At 38.8% G+C, this 20636-nt stretch overlaps 1 protein-coding gene across 1 annotated transcript in view; it reads right to left on the bottom strand.

Annotated features, from left to right (window-relative positions):
* TMC1 (transmembrane channel like 1) overlaps positions 1-20636 on the bottom strand; it is a 48532-nt gene that overhangs the window by 3506 nt on the left and 24390 nt on the right. The window contains exons 11-16 of the mRNA XM_015816689.1: positions 19491-19685; positions 12362-12541; positions 10426-10578; positions 9656-9784; positions 6923-6990; positions 826-1065 (exon numbers count right to left, since the gene is read on the bottom strand). Coding sequence (XP_015672175.1) covers positions 826-1065; positions 6923-6990; positions 9656-9784; positions 10426-10578; positions 12362-12541; positions 19491-19685 — 965 coding nt within the window. The remainder of the gene's footprint in view (positions 1-825; positions 1066-6922; positions 6991-9655; positions 9785-10425; positions 10579-12361; positions 12542-19490; positions 19686-20636) is intronic.

Raw genomic sequence — 20636 nt, 5'->3', positions numbered from 1 at the left:
CAACAAGCAAGACTTCTTTTCTTCTATCAATTCTAACATATATAGTGTAATCTGTTTTCTCAAGCTAAATCTTTTCTGTTTTCTGGAACTGAAAAAAAAGCTTACGAGTCTGTATTGTATAATCATGTATCACACTGAAAATGTCACATAAGAAAAACCCTCTGGGTTCAGCTTGACAGATCTTTCCCTTCCTGTAATGATTTTTTCTATAGCTTGTTATAACCAATTATACAAACTGTTATGAATTTTAAAAAAAGGTTACACTAACAAGTTAACAAATACTGCAAACTGAATACAACTAGCATGTAACTGAGGCTCTTTTAAATGTGTTTGGAAATACCCCAGTTGCCCTTGTGATCAACAACCATAAACCCTCAGCTTTATTAGACTAGTAATTTTAAGAAAAATATATGCACTGGAATAAAAACTGTGAAATATGGACATAGATATTCACAAATACCCTGAAAGCAAATCTAACAAAATCTCCTAACTATAGGATGCTCTCTACTACCTCTGATTTTTGTCTGATTGTTGGCTTGTAGGTGTCCTTTCCAAAAAAGAAATGAATTTTATATTGTAAACATATCTGGTAAGCATCAAGGTATGTTTTGCTGACCATGTAGGCACCCACAAATCTTCTATTGAAAACGAAAGGTAATATGGTAGTTCAGACATGTATGTTACAAGATTCAATCCACTTTACTCCTGGATTCAAATAATGTGATGTGAACTATTCATCTTGTAAGAATCTACCCAATGTTATTAGTTATCTATTCATCAGTCCCATATCAGTTAATAAAGAAAAGGATACTCGAAGTAATAGACCTGAATGGACCACAATCAAATGATGGTGGAATGGATACGATGGTATAGACAACGGGCAGTGTCGAGAGGAATAGAATGAACAGGAGCATCGCCATGTAGAAGTTATTGGATCTTGAAGCTTTGAAGACTCTTTCATGGGGAACATTACAGCACATCACAGCCCAACACTGAAGGTACATAGATGTATGGAGGCGGAGAACATTGATGGCAGGAAGACATGGTGCATAAAAAGAACCCATCCTAGAAATAATAATAATGACAACCAAAGGATTACATGCTGGTCACAACTGTGTTTTTTATGACCCCTGAACCTTTCTCTGCTTGTTGACTTGGTTACAAAGCTTACAAGTGTGGTTTTTTTCTGGATCATGAGTGCCTGACCCACCAGAGCAGGGAGGCAGGGAATGCTACAGGTCTCCTCTCCTAAGAAGGTACAACTAACAGGACCAAGAAGAAGGCCTTCTCCCTGGTGGCTTTCTCCCTATGGAACATCATCATCACAGAGAAAAGATTGACCCCCACTTGGATACTCTATCGTAAGGCTTTGCCAACAGAGTGGGAACCCATTAAGTGGCTTAAAAATAATCTTCGACATAGTTTACCAATCTATATCACTTTATTTGCACAGAAGCTATTTCCAGTGTTGTCATATAAGGTGATGGATGAATACATTGTATACTTATTATCTCACATGTAAGATCATATTTTTATTCTAAGTTCAGCTGACTAATATAGAAGAAGATGAAGTCCTTTTTATCATTTTCCTAGATAGTCTAGATTTTTGATTGAAATAAATGAACTGGGTGTTCAAGCAAATAAATAAAACTGTGTTAACAAAATTGGTCATGCTAGCTTTTTGCTAAACAAGGACATTTTTAAACTGCTTTCACAGACCACTATCCATTCCAGCAAATGGAGATTTCCAAGTATCATACCAATCAATAAGGTGGACAAATTAATAGAAGTTGTTCATTTTTAGAAGGGGCAAGGGCCTCCTAAAGCTTCATTTCAAAATATCTTGGAATTGTTTCTCTTGGCAACCCACTAAGTCAGGAGAAAGAGAATAGGGGAGGAAAATAAAGGAAAGGAAGATGAGAGGAAGATGAAGAAGAGGGGAGAGAGATAAGTTAAAGAAACTGGGCAAAGAAAAAGAATGCATTGGCTACGGTCACTTTCATCCCTGACTGGTCTACCTTAGCTTCTGCCCAGAGGTCTGCATGGGGGAAGAAGATTAAAAAAACTAGGGTTTCAATGCATGCCATCTGGATCACCAGTTATAGCCTTTGAGAATAGCCCCTTCTGTGTGTCATTAAGTACCATTATGTAACACTTGGCTGAAATTAGCAATAGCAATAGCTCTTAGACTTATATACTGCTTCATTGTGCTTTACAGTCCTCTCTAAGCAGTTTACAGAGTCATCCCATTGCCCCCAACAATCTAGGTCTAATTTACCAACCTCGGAAGGATGGATGGCTGAGTCAACCTTGAGCCGGTCAGGATCAAATTCCTGGCAGTGGGCAGAGTCAGCCAGCAATACTGTATTCTAACCACTGCATCCTTCAATCCTTAATTGAAGGAACCTGGAGCAAGTTAAACCTGGAATATTGAGTTAGCTGGGCTTGTGGAAACAGGCAGTCCCACAAGTAGCCTATGTCATGTGCGTTTAATGGCCTATAGTGGAATGAGCAGTGAGTTAGCCTGAAGTACTGCGTTCTAGCCATTGCACCACCATGGCTCCCTAGGAATTAGGAATGGTTATGGCCTCTGAGAAAAATAAAGAAGTGTAACAAGAGCAATACATTCCACTTTTATTTATGACAGCTGACACAGGGAACCAGCAATGTTGCTTGAGCAGGCATATATTTTAGATTAAACTAAGTGGTATTTACTCCTTTTCTCTCCTGTGGGATAATAAAATTGTGCAAAGCAGACTGAAATCTAACAAAGCTGAAATATCATTCCTCCCCAAAAGAGGTGAGGGTGAGAAAGGACACTAGACACTAGAGTTTGGCATAAGAGTAATTTTTGAGGGGTCCTTGGTGCTCTCTGATTTTGGTGATCTCTGACCTTGGCCCCGATGATGTTACTTAGTTGGATAAAACATCTACAAGAAAACAACCAAGCTCTGAGAGCACCAAGGACCCCTCATTTCAACCCTGAGCTACAAATATTCGCCTGTATGAGTAATTTTTTGCTAGACATTTAGTAAAATTCAAGAAAATAATCACCTTGTTTTGACAGTTCATGCCTAGTTTTGGAAAACAGATATAAAATTTCTTGTCACAAATATGTAGCCCTCACAAGTCATCATCTCACCAGAAGCATGATGTCAGAATATTGGGGTCCCTTAAATCCATATGTTGAGCACTAAAAGAGGAGGCAATACTATACCCCACTACTTTTTTCTAAACACATTACTTGAACAGCATAAGTGAAGTGTCTCAATGGATTCACAACAGCATCGATGTTCATTACAATATAAGGAGGTCTGTGCCGAATTATTCTTGAAGTGATTGATGGGGTTGCTAATTCTGGATGATCTGTTACGATATTAGCATATAATTGTTCAGTTGCTCAAGGAATTTAGTAGTTCACCATCCAGCTTCTACGGGGGATATGAATATTCTGAGTTTAAGTGAGGCTAAAGCAAGCGAAGGCAATCCGCATCCTAAGGCACGTCCTGCCCTTAGTTTAACTTCACAGAGGCCGGTTTCGGAAGACCTTTGGAAGTGAGCAATTCAGCCCTCTAACAAGGCTGGCTGCAGGAGGAGAAAGAAAAGAGGATATCAGAATGTGAGAAAAGGAGTGGCCAGAAAAATGAAGGGATCAGGAAAAAAGGTGACCGTATTTACAGATAGTCCTCGACTTACAGCCATTCATTTAGCGACTGTTCAAGCATTACAACTGCATTGCAAAAAGTGACTCACGACTGATGTTCACACATAGGACCGTTATAGCATCTCCATGGTCATGTGATCAAAATTTGGACCCTTGTATTTATGACGGGTGCCGTGTCCCCGGGGTCATGTGATTCCCTTTTGCGGCCTTCTGACAAACAAAATCAATGCAGAAACCAGCTTCACTTACCCACCGTGTCATTAACTTAGCAACTGCAGTGATTTTTGTATTTCTGTATTTTTGTATTTTGTATTTTTTGTATTTTGTGTACTATTTGTTTTTAATATGCTGTGAACCGCCCTGAGTCCTATGGGAGAAGGGCGGTATACAAATTAAATTATCTATCTATCTATCTATCTATTTACTTAACAACCGAAGCCAGAAAAGTTGTAAAATGGAGGAAAACTCACTTAACAACTATCTTCCTTAACCATGGAAATGTTGGGCTCAATTGTGGCCGTATGTTGAGGACTACCGTAATCTTTTTGCTGCTTGTTTTAGACCTGCTTACCATTGGCATGTAGCATGCCCACAATAAATCAGCCTTACAAAAAAAAAATATTACCCAGAAGGCCTGTGGACTAATAGCTGTCATCCAATCAATACATCCCAGTATCATTGGCCCTACTCAGACCTGTGAAAGCTCTCCAATCTACTTGCCAGGAAGGAGAGTGGGGATGAAAATACAAGCTCAGTTTACTTTCTTATGTCTGTTGCCAATCTCCACAGAACTTTGCGAGTGACATCTTTCAGAGGAGATGGTTCACTTTCCTTTGAGGTTCTCCCTGAAATAACAGAATCTTTCCCAAGCTACTAACATTCTAGTGAAGCCTGTCTTGACAAAAGAGACGTTGTGTTACAGCCAATTCTTTTCTCTGTGAAATGAAACAGAGGGAGAGGAGATCTGCCAATAGAAGAGCATATTTGTAGCTCAGAATTGAACTGTAGAGCAGGGCTTTTCAACCTTTTCACCCATTGTACCACTTTTAGGATATGGCAATATCTGAGTACCACCAGTCGCCTAGTAAGGTGTCAAAAACTTGATGACCAAAAAAAAGGGGAAAAAAGTGATAAACTACAGGTAGTCCTCGACTTATAACAGTTTGCTTAGTGACTGTTCGAAGTTACAATGGCACTGAAAAAAGTGCCCCCCCAAGCCACAGCCAAGCAAGACGCCTGCCCACCCGGCAGCACTCTTCCTCCTGTCCGAGGTTTCCATTGTAGTGAGCATTTCTGTTGAGGATTGGCAGCAGGGGTGGGGTGGGGGGGTGTTTGGTTTTTATTTCCCCCCCGTCTGCTGGGTGGTTGCAGCAGGTTTTGGTCACTTCATACGACCCTGGGACACTGTGACCGTCATAAATATGAATCAGTTGCCAAGCATCTGAATGTAAATCACAAGACCCTGGAGATGCTGCAACATTCCAGCTGATCGGCGCTTCTTCTGGGCTCAGCAGAAACACCAGGATCAGCGCCGAGCTCCAGCTGGAGCCTGGCGCTGATCCTGGTGCTTCCGCTGAGCCCTGACAGCCCTGCAGCTCCAGCCATCTCTCGCTCAGGCTTATTCGGTGCTGCCACCGGTTCAGCTCATTCCCCTCCCCCGCTACCACTTTTCTAGGATGGTCGTGTACCACCTGCCAGGTGCCAATGTACCACAGGTGGTACCCGTACCACTGGTTGAAAAGCCCTGCTGTAGAGTACTTGGTGCTCTCTGGGTTTGGTGGTTTACTTGCAGACATTTCATGACCCAACTAGGGCACATCATCAGTGCTAGAAGAGAATGGGCTTGTTATATACTAGTGGCTTTCCCTTTAAGTGTGTGTGGGAGGGTGTTCTGGTGGTTCTTGATATAATCAAGGAACTATCTAATCAAGAACACTCCTACTGACAGTGACAGGGCAAGCCACTAGTAACTAATAAGAGAGCAAATCCCACTTTCTTCTAGCACTGATGTTGTTATCTGGTTTGGTAATGAAATGTCTGCAAAAAAAATCCAACCAAGCTCAGAGAGAACCAGGGCCTGTTCTATTCATCCCCATTTCCATTATCCTGAAACAAAAGGGGGGGGGGAATTGCATGGTGAAATGATCCTATAAAATCTAGAGCAAAGAACAGGTAGAGTAACCACAGCAGAACCTGCCAATCTGGGAGAGTTAGGGAAATATCAGAGTTGTTGTCATCCAGCAGGGCTCAAAACTGTTGTCATTGGGCTCCTTCCCTTGGTGCTTGATATAGTGGACTTTGAAGTCTGGGAAGCATCTTGAAAAATGAAAACAACACATGCAATTATATCACATCCTTGTATCTACTGAGTTCCTCAGGTTTTACCCTCAAGAACAAGCAAATGTCACAGCAACAGCACTGAGTATAAACTACTTATTAATAATTGCCACGAACATGTTGCTTCTAGTTTTCAAATAGTAGCTTTGCCAGTCACATTCATAAGGCAATGGAAGGCACAGAAAAGTAAATCACAGAAGGAAGAAAGTGCATTTCTAGAGAAAGGCTGTGACCTCTCTGTGAGATTTTTGGAACAGAAATTAATGGTCCGTTTTCTCATTTCAAGTGGTTAATGAATGAAAACAGTGGTGTTCAATTACTTGCCGGGAAGATGGGATGGCTTTTGTCTGAAGGATGCCAACCCATATCTTTCTAACTTCAGAGAAAGAACCAGATCTTGTGCCCAGTTTATACTAGGTTATTTCATAGCAGCCAGCAGGGAATTTCAGGTCACACAAAAGTCAAAATTGACACCATGAAATGGAGACTCAAAAGGAACAGAGAGAGAGTAGATCTACCAATAGAAGAGCATTGAATTGCAGAGTTCTTGGTGCTCTCTGGGTTTGGTGTTTTACTAGCAGACGTTTCATGACCCAAGTAGAGTACATCATCAGTGCTAGAAAAGAATGGAGTTTTCTCTCTTTTAATATACTAGTGGTTTGCCCTGTAAATGTGTGGGGGAGGGCATGTTCTGGTAGTTCTTGATACAAACTCTTTCATAATCAAGGAACCACCTAATCAAGGACACTTGATTACACTTAGGTGTAATCAAAACCAGATTACAATTGTGATTGCGTGCCCAGATCTAGAGATCGAACAAACAATTCACTCTCATGTTACAACCCTGTTCCCATGTTGTAGCCTCTACAAAATCTTTGTGTGTGTGTGTGTGATCTTTTGCATTTCCCAAGTTGCACTGACCAGATCATGCCTTGATTGAAGATCAGACCAAGCACATTTCCACTAATGTCAAATTCTGAATAGGAAGGCTGAGGGGAAAGAACAGAACATTTTCTTAGATTTGTACAATAACACCATTTAGGATGGTGTGAAAAGCAAAATTATTCTACTGCAATTGTTTCGCAATAAGGTTTCCTCTTGCCAACACATATTTTTGAAAAATAGTTTGCCTCCTGAAGGTAGACATTTTAAAGCTGAATTTTGCATTGTGTTAATAGAGTTATTTAAGCATAGAGATTTCTTTAAGATTCTATATTATTTATAATTTATACAGAGGCTGTCAAACAAGTCAATTAAATATTACAACTCCAAAACATTATTGACCAGGATTGCTTGAAGGATTTGAGAAGAGAGAAAACAGGCAAATGGTAGCCACAATAGTGCAATGGAGGTTGTTTTTGTGTGCATGATAGTGTTTCAATAGCATTGTTGTGGCTGTCATCTTTATAATACTTTAAGGACACCTTTATTATTAAATGATGGGAGGGTGGATAGGGGGGTGAGGACATTCTCCCCACATCTACCATGTAACAGCCTACAAATTTGAAGGCCGATGCGTCTCTCCTCAATGCATTGTGTTTCCTGAATTTCTCTGAAAACTAGAAATGGCTTCCCTACCCTTTTAACCTGCTTTAAGATCAGTCCATAAGAAGGACTTATTATGTTCAGTCCAGAAATGAGGGCAGAATTCAGGCTTTATTAAAAATGGGCTTTGGCAGATAGGAAAAATGTGTAAATAAACCTGACTAAAGTTATCACAATTTTCTAGAAGAGGGTTCTTTATCTTTCACAGCTGCATGATGAAGAAAAAAATAAATAGAAAGAAATAATGGCTAAGGCTAGAAACCAGGAGATGGTGAGTTCTAGTCCTACCTTAGACCTAAAAGTTGCTGGGTAACTTTATATCAGTCATTCGTCTTACCTCAACTCACCCCACAGCATTGTTTTTGTGGGGAAAATAGGAGAAGGAAGGGATATTAGATATTTTTCCACCTCAAGTTATGTATAAAAATAATAAAGGCAGGATAAAAAAAATCAATAAATGGAGATTTTTGTCAGCCTACAGTTAAAGTGTTGGAAGGAAAAAAATTATTCCACCTGCTATATCTGCTTGTCACCCAGCTTTTCAAAACACAGAATCCAAACAAAAACATATCATTATTTCCCAACTTCCAGAATTCTGCATTCTAGTTGGGGAATTTCAGGAGTTGACATCCTTGCCTCTTAAATTTACCAAAGCTAAGAAACACCTGCCTATGTTAAGCATAAAATCTTTGCCTAAATTCAAATGTTTTATGCTGGTAGATCAGAAAAACATATGCTAATCCCTTAAACGCACTGCCAAAAACTGAGCAAAATGTACGGATGTTACATCTCAAGTAAGGAATTAAGCTGATTATCCCTGACTCATTTGGCATCATTAAAAAGGAAAAGTGGCGATAGTTTTATGCAAAGTTCTATGTATTGCAAAGAAGAGTAAAACGAATGGAGTGTCTAACATCTGAAATACAGATTTCAATTTCCAGAAATGGAAATTCACCACCGTCTGTTAGTAACTCGATGATCTAGGAGCCCTTAGGAAAATCATAGGCAGAAACTAAAATTATGATAAAACCCTGTATTTTCCCCTTATATTAGTTTGTAACCCTGTGATTAAATATGTATTCCACCACTTGAATTTCAACCATTTTTCCCTTCTCTTCTTCCTCTTTCTTTGATTCACCTTTTAACTATTTTGTAGGACAAAGTGTTCTGCAGTGGGGTGTTTGAAAATTAACACATAAAGAGAAGAGTTATCTCATTATGCCATTCTGAAAGTTTCCAAAGAGATCCCGCAGGTAAGCTCTATGTCAAGTTGATACCCTTACAGGTATGTCGTCTATTTTATCTTTATTTACTTATTTGTTCGCATGGAAGGTTATTTTTTCCAGAAATACTGTCCAGAGCCAGTTTGGTCTAGTGCAGGGGTAGGCAACCTTGGCTCTTTTATGACTCGTGGACTTCAACTCCCAGAATTCCTGAGCCAGCATGGTTAAGGCACCAGGCTAGAAACCAGGATACCAAGAGTTCTAGTCCTGCCTTAGTTGGGCCAGTCAGTCAGTCAGTCTGTCTGTCTGTCTGTCTGTCTGTCTGTCTGTGTGTCTCTCTCTCTCTCTCTCTCTCTCTCCCCCTTTCTCTCTCTCAGGGCAACCCATCTCACAGGATTGTTGTTTTGAGGAAAATAGGAGGAGGAAGGTGTGTTTGATATGTTCACCACCTTGAGTTATTTGTAAAGTAATAAAGGTGGGATATAAATAAATAAAAATATTCAGAGGATATTTATGTCTCCATATGCAATCTGAGCTTAAATCCTTTTCTAGTAAAAATATAAGATGGGGGCAGGGAAGTTTCAAATGACACTAATACACATGTTTTGCTTTCTCACATCCTCTCCACCAAAGGAAGTCAATTTAGCTGGATTCACTGAGCATAGGAGTGAATCTGGCACTTTAAGTCAATGGTACAATATAGAACTCTTATTTCAACCTGTAAGGTATAATAACGTTTCTCATAATGTTCTCATAATGACTCTTTTGGAAGGATTTGCCCTTCACAACCCCAGCAAAATTAGTTCTATGCCACCCAAAGTCGCTTGCGAGATGAACGGCTATGTAAATTAAACAAATAAAATCAACTCAAGGTGTCAGTACTTACAAAGCCATATTCCAAGTCCCAACACCAGCAATGATTGAACAGCCTGACAAAAACAGCTTTTAGGAAATCCCCAATTAAAATTGTGATGTAGGTTGTCACAGTGTCAGAGACTGTTAATCGTACAAATTCCTGCAAGGAAAAAAAAATGTGTGGATGGTTTTTATTGCTGGACTGATTCGCTTGTGTCCCCACCACACCCCCATTTTCTGTTGAAGTCAGAGATGTCCAACTTTGGCAACTTTAAGACTTGTGAACTTCAACTCCCAGAATTCCCTAGTCAGCCATGTTGCCAAGGTTGGACACTCCTGATTTAAGTAAAGTAGTCAGCTTGAATCTTACTCAGGTGGGTTTGGTTGTTCTACAATGTCTACAATTTATTTCTTTTTTATCAAATTCATTTCCTGAGTTTCCACTAAAATTTACACACAGTCAGGTAGCACTGGCAAGATCAATGAATTAATTAAATACAAAATAAGTAAATAATGCTAAAATTGTTATATGGCTTGGAATAAGCAGATTCACTCAGAAAAGTTCAGGCAGTTCCCTTGTGACTCTATAGTCTCAAAATATGGATTCATTTAGATTAATTTTCCTAGGTACATTAATACACTGATATGCTCCCTAACTGTATTTTCCTTCTCCTGCTGTTCAGCTCCACCTAAAGCAATTCCAACAGGGACATTATGGGGAGTTGTGATAAGAACTTAACAACAGCAGAAGCAACTAACGGTATGCAAACAAACATGATTTCAGTATGAGACCTGCTTTACCTGACCAACCATGGTTTCCCAACAAGGGCCTCTGGGAACATCTGCAGGGTTGACCTGAGCAGGAGGAGTTGTGATGTTTTCTGGCAGGGTTCCATTGTACAAACTAGCTAGCCAGATTGTCATGTTCTGCTTTACAATCTTCTCTTCTTCCAGCTAAAAAAATGAAGACTCTTTTTTTCCCCTGGATCACATATCTTACTAATTAATATAATTCAGAGGCAGTGTGAAAAAAAACTGACTATAACATAGATAGGTAGATAGGTAGGTAGGTAGGTAGGTAGGTAGGTAGATAGATAGATAGATAGATAGATAGATAGATAGATAGATAGATAGATAGATAGATAGATAGATAGATAGATAGATAGATAGATAGATAGATAGATGACCTTTATTGTCATTTTTTACTGTGGGCACAATGGCACACATTAAAAATGAAATTTAGTTGCTTGCTCTCAAAGTGTACACATAATAACACACATTTAAACATACTATATACAACATACGTATAGACCTGCGCCCTTACATAGAAGTAACATATAAATATTAATCACTGCCCATCTTGAATACGTACATAATGGAAGGAGGAAGCTTTATAGTTCACAAGGTTAATACTGTATGGAACAAAACTATGACTGAATCTGGATGCTCTGCTTCAGATACCACGGAGCCTCCTCCCAGAAGGTAATAAGGAAAGGAGAGGCAGTTTGGCGTGATGGTTAAGGCATCAGGCTAGAAAGCAGGAGACTGTGAGTTTTAGTCTTGCCTTGGACATGAAGCCAACTGGATGAATTTGGGACAGTCACATTCTCACAGCCTTAGAAAGGAAGCAATGGCAAACCATTTGTGAAAAACCTTGCCAAGAAAACTGCAGGGAGTTTTCTGAAAACCACCACCACCACCCGTGGATGGTCCAGGTAACCCTAAACAGGGCCACTGGAAGATTCCCTGTGGATGCAATAAGAGCAGAAAAATAGTGATGTTTCACTGCTGTAAATGCCACAAAGTAGGCCTTAATAGCGGCTCTAATTCTTGATTCATCCCTTGTCTTCCTCCAGTAGCGTTCTAGATCTCTCTTAATTTTTTCCAGCTCCCTCAACTGCTCCATAAACTACTACAGGGAATTCAGGGAGTGGTGGGCCAATGGAAGTCATAAGGCCCTGACTCTGTCCAAGGCCTCAGCAGGACCGTGCAGCAGAACTTCAGATATCCTATGAGTCCATCAGTCACCAATCAAATCGGTCCTACCTCATGCAGAGGAGGGTAACATGAGAGAATCTCAAGTCACCAGGATGTGATCTGAACATGACAGGGAATAGAGAGAGTTCCCCTCCCCCTGCGATCACATTGCCACTGCTCTAACAAGAAAGCCAAGTCCGGTATGTGATTACTGTTTTGACTTAAGCCAAGTACAGATATATTTTTTGGTCAAAACATGGGAACCCTAAGCAATGAAATTCAGGGGAAATGAAATGCAAAATTACACCTACATCCAGGAAATCGTGCATATATTGCCCTGTAACTGAGAATATCATTTCACAAACACAGTTCTGTTCCAGAAAGCACATGATAAGGCATCAGAAGACTGCTATTTTTGCTATGATTAAAACCAGCTGTCTAGCAGCATAATGTATGTTTAAACTTCTTCTACAAATATTTTAATTTAAAGGCAAATATATTCCCCTCCGACAATAAGAATCATTTCCTCTTTAGCAACTCAAAATCCAAGATGTCACATTTGTGTCCCAGGTTAATTTAGTCTGAGTGAATTGCAGTTAAAGCCAGTAAGCCTTAACTAGCATTCCATGGGTCTCAATGTGACATTAATAAATAGCCGAATTAGGGCTTATAAATATATCTTTCTAACTTCTGAAATTCAAAACTTCAGATCTAGAACCTCTTTCTAGAAAGCTGAAAATATAGAAAGTAAAATACTTGCCTTGAGGTTGATTTCATCCATGAGAGCAATAATGAAGGTGTACAAGTTGCCCAGAAAAAGAGCGAAGATGCGTCCCAGCTGCCATCGTAAAGCTATTCGGGGATGATAATTTTCAAGGGTGCTGATGACATCAAATAAAGTTGGACAGAACATTCCTAGAAGTGACATGACCATATTCACCTGGGGGAGCGGGGAATAAAAGTTAAAACGTTTTAATATAATGACCAGGCCCTGCTTTTGTAGCAATAAATATTTATTCACTTTTTAAAGAATAAGATATAACAAAAATAGTAACAGTACTGTTATCAGTATTGTTATTTGCCCTATTGTCTTCTACTTCTTCTCTTTTCTTCGCCATTGAAAGGTAAACTCCCAAATAGTTTGCCAGAGAATAACAAAGTTCTATTGTAGCTTGTAATCAAAATAAAGCACTAAGAGGTCTACCAGTGCAGAAACTAAAAAAAAAAAGAAAAAGGTTTTTCTTTTTACTAGAGAAAGGGCAGTAAGACAGTGATAGATCCTTAAATCATCAGATGAAATAACTTTGGAAAAAAGGTGCATATCTGATCTCATCAGGTAATCAACTGAGTCACTCAGTCAAATACCATATTGTGATCAAAGAACATCAGGCAGGTAACAGAATATCTACCCATACACTATAACTGTGGGAGTTACCTTCCCAAAAAATAGTATTAAGAAACAGGAGAAAAAGTCACCAAATTCTCCTACCCTTGAATCTATTGGTTTGGGTATTCATATTATGAAAAGCACACATATCTGAGAAACGCACAAAGTTCTCACCTGTTTTTTTTTTAAATTTTATACACTGGGGAAATCACTTCCACGCCAATAACATACGGCACCTTCGTAGAATTACCCACCTGTCTTTAAAGCATTGTCTCTAGCATTGCATAATTGTTTATGAAACCTCGTCTTAATGCACGGATTATATTTTGTCATATTTGAGTCAAGTATTATTTTGTTTATTTAATTGCATTGTTTATTTTGGGGGAAAATATATATTTTATTTATAAACTGTTTTTCTTAGAAAAGAAACGCCCAATGCAATAAACTATCCTTTTAAAAATAAGCAAAGACAGAACACCAATATTGACTAGTTTACTTTTGGGGGATTATTCCTAAATAAAAATCTACATTTTTATTTTGAGAAATAAATTAATAAAGATCCCACTAATCAGTGACCTAATTGTTATTAGCAGTAAGATAAGAAACGTAAATAGATTTCTGTTCTTTACAGCTGATAGTATTTTCTCCCACTGAAGGAGTCAAACAAACTGGAATAGGTTCAGAAAAGGTTGATGATCAAAGCATCTAGAAATTAAGTTTGATGAATGGAGATCATCAGGACTATTAGAAGAGATGAAAGCACTCTTTAAATACTTAAAAGGATGTCACATGGCAGTTCAAGGCTGGTTGTTTATCAGTCTAAATCAGGGGTAGGCAACCTTGGCTCTTTTATGACTCGTGGACTTCAACTCCCAGAATTCCTGAGCCAGCTGTGCTGGCTGAGGAATTCTGGGAGTTGAAGTCCACGAGTCATAAAAGAGCCAAGGTTGACTACCCCTGGTCTAAATTAATTGTCATGAGTAACATGAAGGAAGGTCTTGATAGAAAAAACTTCCTAACAGAAAGATCAGAAAAAAATTCCAGAAAGAAGGTGGACTTCCGTCCCCTGAGGTTTGACAACTCCTGTTGGGAATTTTTAATTTGGATTCCCACTGTTAGTACAGGATTAATTCAATGGCCTACATCAGGGGTCTTGAAACTTGGCAACTTGAAGACTTGTGGACTTCAACTCCCAGAATTCCTCAGCCAGCCAGGGTTGAAGTCCACAAGTCTTAAAGTTGCCAAGTTTGAAGACTCCTGGCCTTTGATTTTTTGAATGTCATCTTTCTTCAAACCCGAACAATACAGGTAATTGTCAAATTATAATACAACTGGCACCAGATTTTCCCTCGCTAAGCAAGGCAGTTGTAAGTAAGTCATGCCCAATTTTATGACCTTTCATGTCACGGTTATTAAGAGACTCACTTAAGCAGTTAAGTGAATCACATGGTCATTAAGCAAATTCCATTTCCCTATTGACTTTGCTTGTTGGAAGTGTCTAGGAGGGTTGCAAATGTCAATCACATGAGCCCAGGATGCTGCAAACATCGTAACTTTGCCAGTTGCCAAATACCCAAATTTTGATCATGTAACTGTGAGGATGCTACGACCATTGTAAGTGTGAGGACCAATTGTAAGTTTTCAGTGCTGTAGTAATTTCAAACAGTCGCTAAATAAATAGATGCAAATTCAGGACTATCTGTAACTGATACTGAGACTTTGCACTTCTAAGTATCATTATGAATTTATATGCAAGGCTGAGATTACAGCCACATTCTGGCATTCTCCAATATTCCAGTTCCATAAAAACATTTAATCTTGTCTGGTGGCCATTATAATGTACCTTGATTAAGAATGAACAGCTGTATATTATAAATCATGCACTCAAACTCATACTGTGTGCGGTAATACAAATCTTCTCAGACATCCCAGCTGCAACAGAGAATAATAATAATAATAAAAACCTACCTTTTAGAGTAAATATATTTTCTTTCTGCATAATTAGTGTAATAATTAAGAGTTATGTATTTATTATGGTTATACACTTGCTGGAAAATTTAATATAAGCAACGGCAGAATAATTCAAGTTTTCAACTCACAGATTTGCTAGCTAGACTATTACTTCTTTCTGTCACATAGCCTACATGTGTCAGCTTATGTCTGATTAATATAACAAGTAAAAAAATCTAATAATGACAAACAAGGAATGTAATTGAAAGTAAAAGAGGAAACAAGATGGAACCTAAAACTTGTCTACTCAAAAATTTGCCTCAGTCACCCTAAGCCAGGGTTAGGCAACCTTGGCTCTCTTATGACTCGTGGCTGGCTCAGGAATTCTGGGAGTTGAAGTCCAAGAGTCATAAAAGAGCCAAGGTTGCCTACCCCTGGCCTAAGCAATTCAGTACAAATTGGAAATATCCAATCAACAACAATCAAAAACAATTCTTTGTTTTAGCCTAGAACAGTGGTGGCAAACCNGTTACCACCACAGCCCACCCAATGGGCCACACTCACCCAATTGGCCACACCCAGCCAATGAGCCACACCCACCCGGCACTCGACGATGCATAAGTGGGTTTTGGGTTGCAGTTTGGGCACTCAGTCTCTAAAAGATTCACCATCACTGGCCTAAAATATAACACTTAACTGGCATACTTATTTCTCAGTTGTAATGAATCGTGGCAATCTGATGAGCATTTGACCCTGGTCAAGATGAAAAGATTTACCTTAGGTGAACCCAAAAGCATTATCTTGTTGTTTTTCTTTTTCTTTTTTTTTACATACTGTTTTTCTGTTACATTCTGTTTAAAACCCTTTCTTGCTCTCAGGTATAGGGAGTGCTAAATAAGCAATGCCATTCTAAAATCTCCTATAAAAACAGAGATTTTTAACTTCTAACCATTCTTTCAAATACCTGATCTGCAGCATTCTCTTCAATATAATATGTCACTTTACATATAACATTTTAGAGGTATACACAAAAATCTTACATGTATCTTGCAGAAGCAATTTCTGTCTGCTTGTAACTTACAAGTAATGTGCCAAAGTTACAGCCTTAAGAGAGATGTGTGGATTAGTCATCTTTGTAATGTTCATTCTTATGTTAGTTCATTCTTATGTTAACTAAGGTTATATAAAACTTTTCTTAACACATTCATATTTGGGCACATTTATCCCTAATATCCTTTTTTTTCCAGAGCAAATTTTTGAACTCAAATTCCCCCATGTATTAATTTTGGAATCAATTTTTTGACTGCATTATTTTTATAGCCCTGTATAATTCTAATCACTGAATCCCCAAACCAACATTTCAATATTTTTTTTCTGTCTACAGAAACATCTTATAGAACTTTGTTTTATGAATGATAACAGCAGCAGGACTTTAATACTTTGGATTCAATTTTTGAGCTAATAAATATTTTGAAATATAGCAGAGATACTTTATAATCATTGCTAGCAGAATTCATTATTTATGTGTTTCTGCATGGGATGACAAATGATATTCTGCTGGTTAAACCACTTCACTTGAAAGTAATCTCTTCAGTCAGTCCCTAATGCTGTGCAAATGTTCAATGTTTGCATTAAAACCCATTTTGCCAAGATTTTGAAAACAAGTGACTGTACACCGAACAATTCTAACAAAGCAGGATTATAAACCATGCTTGCAGCTAGATTTGAAAGGACCACTAAAATCAAGTAGTTTACAATATGAGATATATTTAATTCAAATAGGAAGCACGGACTCAAGTCTCACATGTGAAAGGAGAGAAACATGCAAATTGTCTTCATTTGTGATCCTCCAAACCATGTTTAGAGAATCATTTGAATGAAACCAGGGTATAAAGTTATGATGAGTGATACGGGTCTTTATAGTCTTATTATCCACGAGTTTGGCATATCATAGAACATAGAATCATAGAACTGGAAGGGACCTCAGAGGTCATCTAGTCCAGTGATTCCCAACCTTTGTGGCTTGACGGCCTGGCTGGGGGAGAGAGGGGAACTGGGCTGCATGAGCAGCAGGCTGGCATGCACACACACATGCAGCCCTAACATGAGTGGCAGGCCAGCGCAAACAGTGCACCAGTGCACATGTGCACAGATTGATTTGTGTGAACGGAGATCTGACTGCCGGCCCACTGTTTGTGCAAATTGAGGTGCGCATGCATGCTCCAGCCAGCCACTCACGGGGCCCAATTCAAATAGGCCATGGCTCAATATTGGGCCACATCCTGGGGATTGGGGACTCCTGTTCTAGTCCTATCTCCTGCTCAAGACAGGAGACCTTATACCATCCAGGTCAAATGGTTGTTCAGTCCATTCTTGAAAACCTCCAGTGATGGAGCAGCCACAACTGTGAGGGGCAAGCTGTTCAATTGATTAATTGTTCTCACAGTCAGAAAATTTCTCCTTACTACTAGGTTGGATATCTCTTTAACAAGCTTCCACCCATTACTTCTTGTCCTGCCCTCTGGTGCTTTGGAGAATAAGTCAATCTTCTCTTCTCTGTGACAGCCCCTCAAGTACTCAAGTACTGGAAAAGAGTTATCATGTTCCCCCCCCACACACACTTCTTCATACTTCCTATCCATACTTCTTATCTAAGCTCACCATCTATGGTAAATGGATTTGCATAGCCAGGGGCTTGATCTTGTTCTGACCTTATGCTGATTTTACTCACTCATAAAATTACCAGTCAAACACCTCATCTTCCCAGCAGTCTGTTGCTGGTTTTCCTTGTCAGCCAGCCCAGCTCAACCACAGAGCTTCTTTCCCTCCTTCCAATCAGCCCATATACTTTAATTCCTGCAACATACCACTGTTCATTGCAGAGAATTCTTGGCCATTTTCTGGGACTCTGGAACCAGATTGTTCAATTCCCACAGATTCAAGTTCTCATTATCAGTGGTTTCACAATTCTGCAGTTGTAAACTAGAACAGAACTCTTGCTGAAATAAGGTGAGCCAACTCTAGTCTTGCCCTGACCCAAGACCATCTATTTTACATATGCTGGATTCAGAATCTAGATCAGTAGTAGTAGAAGACAATCTAATAAAGGAGAATATTTGTGGCTCAGACTTGAAATGAGGGTTCCTTGGTGCTCCCTGAGCTTGGTTGTTTTCTTGCAGACATTTCATTACCCAAACTAGGTAACATCATCAGTGCTAGTCCAAACTAGCACTGATGATGTTAACTAGTTTGGGTAATGAAACATCTGCAAGAAAACAACCAAGTTCAAAGAGCACCAAGAATGCCTCAGACAATCTATTATAACTCTGAGTTACTCTGAATATTAGAGCATTGTGGTTTGGGGTATAAGCACCTCTTCATGGATTCTGCTTTTCTCCAACTGGATCCAACTAGATCCAAAGCATTTCACAGTCCTAATAATATCAAGCGTAGTATATTTAGATTGTGAAACTCTGGTGCTGTAATCACTAAATATTACATTCCAAATCTGACAAGAACATGTGTTCATCGCTTGTAGCAGCAGAGGTGTAATACAGCTGGATTTCACATTTGACTGAAATGTTTGAAAGGCCAACAAATTTTGCAATTGCATTACTTCAGCACAAATGGTATTACAGCGTTACATAGAAACAGTTGAGTATTTAAGTGCAATTTTCACCAAGTTATTCACCAAGACGACAGAGTCCATCCATCTTAATTTAAATCATACATAATTCTCACCTAAATTTATGGGACCATCATAGCCTTGAATTATCTTGTTAATTTCTGTGAAAATTGAATATGAGAGTACCGTAGATGCAATCCAAAACTTCTTATGAAAAAATCATTTCAATAACATTACAATTCCTTTATGTCCATTCTGCAAATGAAAAGCTTCAGTGACAAGCTATGCGAACACATACATCCTGAAACAGCTAACATAAATAACAGCCAAATTATGATGCAACAGGCATCTTCCCTTCTCCAAACATAACCTGATATAATTTATTTATCACTACACTCTATCCCTCTGATTTAATTGTGTTAGACTAATAATAGTAAATGCTTTCCTCTTCAAATTACAGGTAGTCCTCAGCTTATTACAGCTGAGCCCAAAATTTCCGTTGCTAAGTGAGATATTTGTTAAGTGAGTTTTGCCCCACTTTACAACCTTTGTTGTCATAGTTGTTAAGTGAATCACTGCAGCTTTTAAGTTAGTGACACCATTGTTAAGTCAATCTGGCTTCCCCATTGACGTAACTTGTCAGCAGGTCGCAAAAGGTGACCACCTGACCCCGGGACACTGCAACCGTCATAAATATGAGTCGGTTGCCAAGTATCTGAACTTTGATCACGGGATCACAGGGACGCTGCAATGGTCATATGTGTGAAAAAATAGTCATAAGTCACTTTCTTCAGTGCCGTTATAACTTTGAACAGTCACTAAACAAACTGTTCTAAGTTGAGGACTGCCTGTATTTATTTTTCTCTGCATAATTTTAGCTCTCCTAAATCACGTCTGTTTTAGAAAATAAAGTGTGCTGGAACGCACTTCGTTCCTCTCCCACCATCCGTAGTTTTCAATGCCTGCTAGAGCGAACTTCTGGGATCTTCTCACAACGAAGTAAATAAGGTAACCGCTCCCAGCCAAAGTGCACAAAGCAAAGAAATTAGCCAGAACCCTCAGGAATCGTGTCAAGTGGATGTTCTCTTCTTTCCGACTCTCTTGCTCCTCCACAATGGCTTCCTGTGCTTATTTGACACATTAAAAAATAATAATATATAAGTAAGCAGACTGGGAAGAATCAAGATACCAGCCAAAAAAATCTTACAGACAGAATATTTCTTTTGCTCTTGATTAGAGCCCCTGTACGTTTAACTTTATTAAGGCCCTGCATGTTGCACCATTATTAAAAGATGCTACAAAAGGCATGGATGTTTTCAAACATTCATGAAAGTAAATATTCACTATAATGCCATGAATGAATATAATAATATACAAGGGAATCCAAATATTAAAACTAATTCACAGGACTATATAACTAGTTTGTGAATGAATAACTAGAAGGCTTATGCACTAATTACTAACCTGCTGAGCATGCATGCAGGACATTTATGTAGATCTAAACTCCTGCACCTCATCATTTTATATGAGAGGTTTGGCTGAGATTTAGGTCAGAAACCCTTCAGGTAGGGCCAAACTCATTTCCACAGTAACATTAAGCATGTAATATTACAAACTGAGAATGCTACCATGGGTCTGCTAGAAATAGTCAAAAAATTCTGCTTTTTTTGTCCATGAATTCCAGAAAAAATCTACACCAGTTCCCTTGTTGCCATTGCATATTGACCCAAGTCCAACCCATTATGGATTGGATCTGGGTCTGTTTGGATTTGGATCAATATGCAATGGCAATAAGTGAGTTGGTTTAGTTTTTTTTTTCTGGATTTCATAGACACGAAAGTGGAGAATCTGAATGTTTCTGGTAGACCCATATAGCATTCTCTGTTTGTAAAATTACATGCTTAATGTTACTGTGGAAATGAATTTTACATTTCAGATAAAATGATAAGGGGAAAAGGTTTACATCTGCATATATCTGCTTCCATACATGCTCAGCAGGTTAATAATTAGTGCATAAGCCACCTAGTTATTCATTCACTAAGTTGTTATATGGTCCTGAGAAGAAAAAGCAAC

Source organism: Protobothrops mucrosquamatus, unplaced genomic scaffold (genome assembly GCF_001527695.2).
Source record: "Protobothrops mucrosquamatus isolate PMUCROS unplaced genomic scaffold, P.Mucros_1.0 scaffold_117, whole genome shotgun sequence".
Lineage (NCBI taxonomy): Eukaryota > Metazoa > Chordata > Lepidosauria > Squamata > Viperidae > Protobothrops > Protobothrops mucrosquamatus.
The sequence above is the reverse complement of the archived record's forward strand: the minus strand, read 5'-3'. Positions and strand labels throughout refer to the sequence as shown.